This window comes from Lactuca virosa, chromosome 2 (assembly GCF_052849685.1).
Source record: "Lactuca virosa cultivar CGN04683 chromosome 2, Lactuca_virosa_CGN04683_v6, whole genome shotgun sequence".
NCBI classification, from domain to species: domain Eukaryota; kingdom Viridiplantae; phylum Streptophyta; class Magnoliopsida; order Asterales; family Asteraceae; genus Lactuca; species Lactuca virosa.
Window position 1 is genome coordinate 314,549,827 of NC_136427.1, and position 8,387 is coordinate 314,558,213.

An 8,387-nucleotide genomic window follows, 5' to 3' on the forward strand; every position below is an offset into this window, starting at 1 on the left:
GACCAGGGTCTAGCCGTCGAGAATTATTTGTATGTTGTTAGTTGTCTTTGTGATGCTCGCGAGGAAGACCGAGAGGTGACTCTTGGCACTTATACATAAGACTAGGATTTGGCTGCTGGTGTGATAAGGAAAGACCATGATTGGCTCATGGTTGATAGTGACAGTAAGACTATGGATGACCCGTAACATTCTCTATCTTATGTATGATATGTGGTCTTTCGGGGAACTAACTAAGCTCTGTGTTTACGGTTTGTAGTTTAACATTTTTTAGGAACTTCCAGTTCCAAAGAAAATGGTCCGACTTAACTGCACAACATCCCCTGATCGTTTTTTCCGCACTAATTACCTTTGATTTACTCTAATGTTTGAAAAATACGATTTATCGTGTTTTAGTTTTGGAATAATTACACCCTATATTTTACATAAAAATTTTAATGCTATTTTTAAAATATTACATTACCACTTCTCTCACTGCAGCCTTTTGACATTTTTAATTTCCCAACCGCCTTCAATTTTCAAGGTCCATATATAAATTCTTATTCTTATAATAATAATAGAGGAAAGGTAATGGGGTGTTTCTTCCTTTTCTTTTTGCAAAGTCAAATTCTTATTCAGTCTCATTTTGGATTTGATTAAACAGACAGAGATGGCTGCAACATTGGGGTTTCCATTTACAGCTGCTCAGTGGATGGAACTCGAAAGACAGGCAATGATCTACAAGTACATGGTCGCCTCTGTTCCTATTCCTTACGAACTTCTTCTACCCATCATCCAAAATCTCCCTTCATGTAAATTTATATCACTTCATTTACAACTCTTCATCCTTGTGTGTTATGTTGATAAGGAATGATTTGATTTTGATGTGTTGTTATTAGTGGCAAGCCAGTTGAAGTATTCAACGAAACAAGATCTGGAGCCCGGGAGATGTAAAAGAACGGACGGCAAAAAATGGAGGTGTTCAAGAGATGTGGCGCCTAATCAGAAATACTGTGAGCGTCATATGCACAGAGGACGTCCACGTTCAAGAAAGCATGTGGAACTTTTTAAAAACCCAACAACAAACAACAGCAAGATTCGTCTTCCAAACCCAACTTCTCAGTCATCAACTCACTCCAATCCTTGTAGAGTTCTCGGATCTACAATTTTGCCTTCTGCCACTGAAGCCCCTTTGTTTCTTGATAGTAATATGCATTCCAAAACTGTTAATAACAGGTAATTTATTAGTATTAGTATTGTACACAATACAATGCTTTTTAGATGAGATACAACTTATTAATGTTTTCAGGGGTTCGGATTGGAGCTTGGAAGTTGGATATGAGCAACAATGGCGACAGATTATGCAGACAAGTTGCTCTATCTTCAATAGTGATTTTGGGGATTTTACAGATTTCGGGACCCCAAGAAGAGATTTTATCACCGACAAAACCAGTGTTGTTAAAGATTCGTCTGCTCTGGATCTGTCAATGGCTATGGGTTTGGGTTTGGGGAAGCATGAAAGGGATTTGGGGTTGGTAAGCCCTGTTTCTTGTGGCACAGCACCAGGCGGCCCACTGGCGGAGGTCTTAATACCAGGACCAAGTTCGGTTGCGGTTGCGGTTGTGGTGGGTTCGAGCCCTACCTCTCCATACCCCACCGGATCCGACTCGATTAGCGTTAGCCCAGCAGCAACAACAGTGTCGTCACCATGTGGGGTTTTACAGAGTCAGAGGACAATGCCATCACTCTCCGATGGCAGTGTTTGCAATAGTCCAACTCTTGCATCTACACCTACAGACACTGTTGCATTTCAGTGGTTCACTTGAGAAATCCAGTATTTTGTTAAGTTTATGTTCATTGTTTCTGAATTCTAGGTGCGTTTTGCAGAAATATGTCGGTAATAATAATAATAATAATAATAATAATAATAATAATAATGAATAGATGAATTGATGAACCAATGTAGTAGGGTTAGGGTTGATCTTTAATTGTTAGCTGGTTGAATGCTTGCTGCTGTGGCCCCCAAAGTTGAAATCTTGAAATTCACTCACACTCAGGATTTGGAGTGTGATGATGCCATGATGGGCAGGATTTTGGTCCCATCTTGCAATTGATGTGGCCCTCTTTCTCTTTCTCTTTTCTGTCGGGAAAAGATCTGTTTGGTTTGGGTTTAGAGATCTCACACGCAACACCCACTTGCTTAGTTGCTTTGCTTGCTCCCTCAGATGAGATTTTGATTACTTAATTGTTATTCCTGGAACAAATAAATGAAATCCTTCCTAATAAATAATTTTTTTTATCACAAGGTATGTTCTTCTTTATTTTGATAAATGTCAATTTGTGGTATTTTTTTTTTTTTTCATATAATAATTTAATATAATAATTATAATTAGGGCCGGTCCTGAATATTCAAATGCCCAGGACGAACCGGAAAGAAAAGACCCTTATGCCCGAACGTGTAATGAAATAATTATATAAATTAAAGGACATTTTAACCAGCTGAACCAAAGGACATTTGTGTTAAAAATCTAAAAACATAATATATATTAATATCTTAATTATATAATTTTGAAAAACTCGGGCCCTATTTTTTTCGGGGCCCTGTGCTGCTGCCCACCTTGCCCCTCTTTAGAGCCGGGTCTGATTGTTATAAAAATAATAATAAATAGATATCAATTTCATTAATGAGCTTAACTTCTAATTTCAATATTTTTAAATTAAAGTTTATCGGTTTCTTTTGTTTGTTTATTTAAATTCTTTGTTTAAATTTAAAAGATTAAAAACATTTTAATTTTAATAATTCATTATTTTTTTTATTTTCTTATAAATTCAAAGTTCTCAATTATTTAGATTTATATATTTAACTTTTTTTTATATAAATTAACCCATATATGGTAAAGATTATGATTATGATTGTGACTTGGCATCTCTTCGTAACAAGTTTTCAGATTTCGACATTAACAGTTTTACTACTAAAGACACCGCCCCCCTAAATCCCAGAATACACTGGCGAGTGCCATTTTTCGTAAAATTGTCCAAGATATGGAAGTGCATCTCGACATGACGGCTCGGCAGAAAGCGGTCTTCCGGTGCTTACGTGTACCACATGCTCAAGATCTTCTTCCAGCTATCCCTGTAAATGGGCTTGGCCAACATATGTCTCTCGTGGAGTATCATACTATCCTCAAATATCGACTCATGATTCTCATATTCCCAACTGACGAGATATATGTCCGGTGTGTCGCAAGGCATGTTTGGACTCTTTTGGAGAGCATGCACTTCACTGTAAAGAACTCCCAGGGTTCAAATACAGGCACAATATGGTTATAGATGTTTTGTTTGACATATTTAAGCGTGTCGGGGTTTCCGCTAAGAAAGAGGCACCTGTTAATTTCTTGCCTGACCCGACAGAAGGAAGGTCAACCCTCAGACCAGCTGACATTTTGATTTTTGGATGGGTCGGAGGGAAACACGCATGTGTGGACCTTACAGGGGTATCCCCTCTCGTAGGCTTGAGGGTTGGGGGTTTACGGCGGGACAGGCTGCTTTAAAAGCAGCTACAGACAAAGTCACCAAACATGAGAAATCGTGCATGGAAAATCAACACGTGTTCATACCATTTGCATTTGATATGTTTGGTTTCCTAGCGCCGGATGCGGTAGAACTTCTTAATAGAGTACAACGGATCATGCATAGTAATGTTATATCTCCTAGAACTTCGGATGTAGTTTTTAAAAGAATTAGTTTTACCATACAAAAAGGCTCAGCGGCACAGTTTGTTGCCCGTTTGCCATCTCACTCATTGTACAATGATAATTAAATGAGAATTGAATGTAGTAATTACTATAAAAAAATTGTTTAAAGTAACGTTAAAGGCTAAAACACATGCGGCCAAAATCTTTTCTACCATTCCTGCCTGGCAACCAAAGCACCTAACATTTTTTAGACATTAATTGATACATTGTCAATGCCTTCATGTTAACCATGAAATAATTACAAGGATACTTGAGCCTTAAGTTGAGGTGATACCCAAAATCCATGATATGTTACTCTGGTGTAACTGAATCCATATCATATGGGGCAGGTAGTTGTAGGGTTCATTCTCCAGCTTCAAGGTCAACAAATATATATATATATATATATATATATATATATATATATATATATATATATATATATATATATATATATATATATATATATATATATATATATATATATAGGTTTAGGTTCTATGGAAAACAAAAAACCCTAAAAATCATAAAAATGCATAAAAAAATACTTAGAGATCACAAAACTTTTTTTTGAATTTTTTTATTAAAAAATCGCATGTTTTTAAATAAATTCGCTGATTTTTTTTTTCAAAAAAAAAAAATTTTTAATTTTTGTTTAAAAATATAAAAAATTGATTTTTAATTTTTTTTCAGCGAATTTATTAAAAAACCTGGGATTTTTTTATAAAAAAATTAAAAAAAAAAGTCTTGTAATCTCTAAATATTTTTTTTATACATTTTTATGATTTTTAGGGTTTTTTGTTTTCCAAATAACCCTTCCCTATATATATATATATATATATATATATATATATATATATATATATATATATATATATATATAAGATGTTGAGACCCGTGTATTACAATTTACACGTGTTTATTAAAAAAAATTAATGTCAAACACAATGATGAATAACAAGGTAATTGAATCCAAAGTAATAAAAAAAACTATTGACGTATGGTAAATAATTGTTAGGAATCAAAATTTTTGAAATAGTCCTTTAAACACAAATAGATATCTTATTGTTAAGGTTACCGTTATACATTTGTATTAAAAGTAGTTATTTCGTCAGGACACAACAGTCACATTTATTGAGAAAAATTATTGAAATCCGTTGTATGTTTTGTTTAAGGGCAAATGTGACCAGAAAGTACGAAATAGAAAGTTGTAGTCGGATAACTTTGGAAGTTAGATGTTATAAAAATGACTTTATATTTAAATAAAAAAAGCAATACTATTTTCCTACGTCCCTTTACATTGATAATAAATATGAAATGGCACTTTGGAAAAAATAATTATAAAATTTGAGTACATCCTAGTGTGTAACGGGATTCTGAAAAAAATAGCAATAGGAAACATTTTTTATATCTTATTTACAACACATAGACATAAAGTTACAAATACATACGTTATTTAAGTACATCGCTATAATGAGAAGCAAATGAAAGTAGGATGCTATATTTTATGAAATTGTTTTTTTAAGGGACAAATTGTGTAATTTGTTAATAACATTGACATTTTTGCATTTTGTTTACAACACATACACACACAACAAAACAATGTATTTTTGTTTTAGACAAAAATGTTAAAAAAAATATTTTAAGAAACTTCACTGCTATTTTATGGATTTTTTCCAATGTTTTATTATTGAATTATAATTTTTTTAACAAAATATGCAAAAAAATCATATTTAAGGAAAGTACAATGCTGGTTTCTGCAAAATTTTAAATTTTTGAAAATTGAAAATTTTAACTTTTTCTATGAAACGTGGCAAAAATATGACATATTATAAAGTAGTTATTTGAGTAGTAGTAAAACAGCAAAATTTGTTCCCATTTTTGTATTTTATTACAACACATTCACATGGTAAAACATTATACTATCAATTTGATGTTTAATATAACACCATAACTTTTATTATATTTGAACAAAAAAAAAATTAAATTAAATTGGCAGAAATTAATTAATTCTAAAAGTGCAATGCTATTTTTGCTTAGTTATGAAGTTCTTTTATAATTCTTGTATTTTTTGGAAAATAGGTAGAAATTCAGGGGCAAATCAGTCACACACAACAAAACAGTATACTTTCTTATGAAAAATTGTTAAAAATAAAAAAATTTATAAGGTACAATGCTATATTCTACATATTTTATAAAGTTTCATTTTTAATTTAATACTTCTATAAAAAAATGCAGAAAAAAAGTTAAAACAACAGAATGTGAGTTATTATAAATTAGTTTTTTAAGTCGTGGCAAAATAGTCAAATTTGTTGGCAATTTTGTATTTGTATTTTATACATTTATATACGGTTTGGTTGACAAAGTAAAACAATATAGATATTATAAAAATCACAATCATTAATCATACTGTAACATCCGATTATCATGTATTATCATTTAAGCTCTTAACTTTATCAAAGTTGCATAATTGGTCCCTTGTGGTAAAAGTTTCGCGTTTTAGTCGTACGCTAGGCGTACTTGAGGGTACGCGCAACGTACTCGTGTGATGCGGGATCACGTGTGCCCTGCTAGTACGTTGGGCGTACGTGTAGTACGTCGAGCGCACTATCCCAGTCACTAAACCCTAATTTTAAGGGTTGCTCCTTATTTAAACAACCTTATACCTCCTTTGGACTATCCTTATCAGCCACCATTCCTTCCTCAAACGCAAATCTCGAGTCTAAGCTTGTTTGTGAGATTTTGGGAGCTTATTAAGTGATTTTGGTGCATATTGTTAAAGAAGGAGGCTAGAGAAGAAGGAGTTGTTGCTTGCAAGCTTGTAGATCCAGAAACCACTCCTCATTGTGCATCTTTTTTAGGTATAAAATTTATACCTTGATGAGTTTCCTTTTTGATCTCCATGGATTAGTTTTATGAGCTTTTTTTCCCCAAGTTTGGACCTTTATGAGTTTGAAGCACTCCAGAGAATATTAGTTGTCCTTTCATGCATTTTACGACTTGTAGATTCCTAAAAATAGTTGCTTGATCATTTCCTATGGTACATGTATGAGTAAAGTGAGTTAGAGTATGATGGAAGATAAAGTTTGTTGCATCGGGCCCTTTCTAGCCATGCAAAGGCTTAAAGTCGACGAATTTATGGATTAAGACACCCTAGGATGGTAAAATATGAAGTTGGGTTAGATGTCTTAACGGATTAAGACATAAAAGTTGGATCAGACGGAGTACGTCGGGCGTACTCCTGGCTACGCCCCGCATAGCCAGTTCCGTCCCTGATTGAGTAGTACATCTTGCGTAAGAGAGAGTACCCCTAGCTTACGCGCTAGGCAGTTGCCTTTCGTTGACTTTTGACTTTTGGTCAAGATTTAGGGTTTTGGACCATGGGAAAGGAAAATGGTCTTTTTCCCTTAAAGGACTTAGTTGTGGGATTTGGACTCGCGAGTTGAGTTATGGACCATAATTATTAATTAGGGTTAATTATTTGTTGATTAGGTGGAGTCTAGTTTCGGTAGTTCGGGTGTGAGATTTACTTGTCGTCAGTATCAGGTAAGTCTCCTCACTTATTCTTACATGTGTGGTAGAATAGTTGCATTTGTGATGACCAATAGGTCTACTGTTATTTTGTATTATGTTGTTTATGTGTGATTGAGACTACGAGTAGTCTCCAAGGTTGCCGATAACCCATAGGGCGTGTTGTTGCCCACTGGACTGCTGATAGTCCTCATGGTTGATGATAAATCATAGATGTTTATTTATGTGGTGATGTATGTGGTATATTGAGGAACTCACTAAGCTTCGTGCTCACAGTTGTTGATTTATGTGTTCTTGTAAAATCCTAAAATTCAAGACCAAAAATTTTGTTTTCAATATAGCGATTCGTAAAACAATTTATAAGAAAACATCATCAAGTAATTTATTTCATAAAGCCATAGATCATGTGTCTCAAAACCATATCATCAAATAGTAACAATCTCAAGGTACAAATCCCAAGAATCTCATGTGCGGAAAATCATGTGTGTGATGCGCTGCAGTCATGTCGGCTCCTTCCCCTTCGAAGAAGAGGTACCTGAAACCAAAACTGTAAACCGTAAGCATAAACTATAAGCATACTGCCAGGCATATCTGGGTGCCCGACCTACCCTGCTGATCATACCATGGTACTCAACCTACCCCTGCTAGGCATATCGGGGTGCCTAACTTACCCCATGTCAGGCATATCTCGGTGCCCGACCTACCCTCCGGTGTATCCCAACACAATATCCAATTAGCAACTAAGTTCTAAACCATGAACCATAATCCAACCTTAGGGTAAAATGACCATTTTACCCGTAGCCCAACAAGACCCATAACTAAGGCCCAAATCCCAAAACCAATAGGCCCAAAAACTAAAAGATCCATAAAAGTCCATTAATTGTCCAATTTTCCAAATTGGGCCCAAACCCTTACATGGGCCTTTCCCTAAAGCCCATTTACTTCTCTGACCCAATGATTTTTTCGATGGCCCAAAGGTCCAAGCCCATTGGGCCCAATCAAGGCCTAACTATATTGGGCCCACTAAGGCCCAATTCATCATCTAAGGCCCATTAGGGCAAACCCATCAAGGCAAGCCCAACCAGAAGTCCATTACTCTAAAATCCTTAGTCCATTATCAGCCCTAACCAAAGGATATGTCCAATA

At 34.7% G+C, this 8,387-nt stretch overlaps 1 protein-coding gene across 1 annotated transcript; it reads left to right on the forward strand.

Annotated features, from left to right (window-relative positions):
- Positions 1 to 569: 569 nt before the first annotated feature.
- LOC145161724 (uncharacterized) lies at positions 570 to 1,937 on the forward strand. The gene is made up of 3 exons (XM_079081334.1): positions 570 to 788; positions 876 to 1,212; positions 1,286 to 1,937. The coding sequence occupies exons 1-3, from the start codon at positions 647 to 649 to the stop codon at positions 1,800 to 1,802; spliced, it is 996 nt and encodes a 331-aa protein (XP_078937460.1). The 5' UTR covers positions 570 to 646; the 3' UTR covers positions 1,803 to 1,937.
- Positions 1,938 to 8,387: the final 6,450 nt, after the last annotated feature.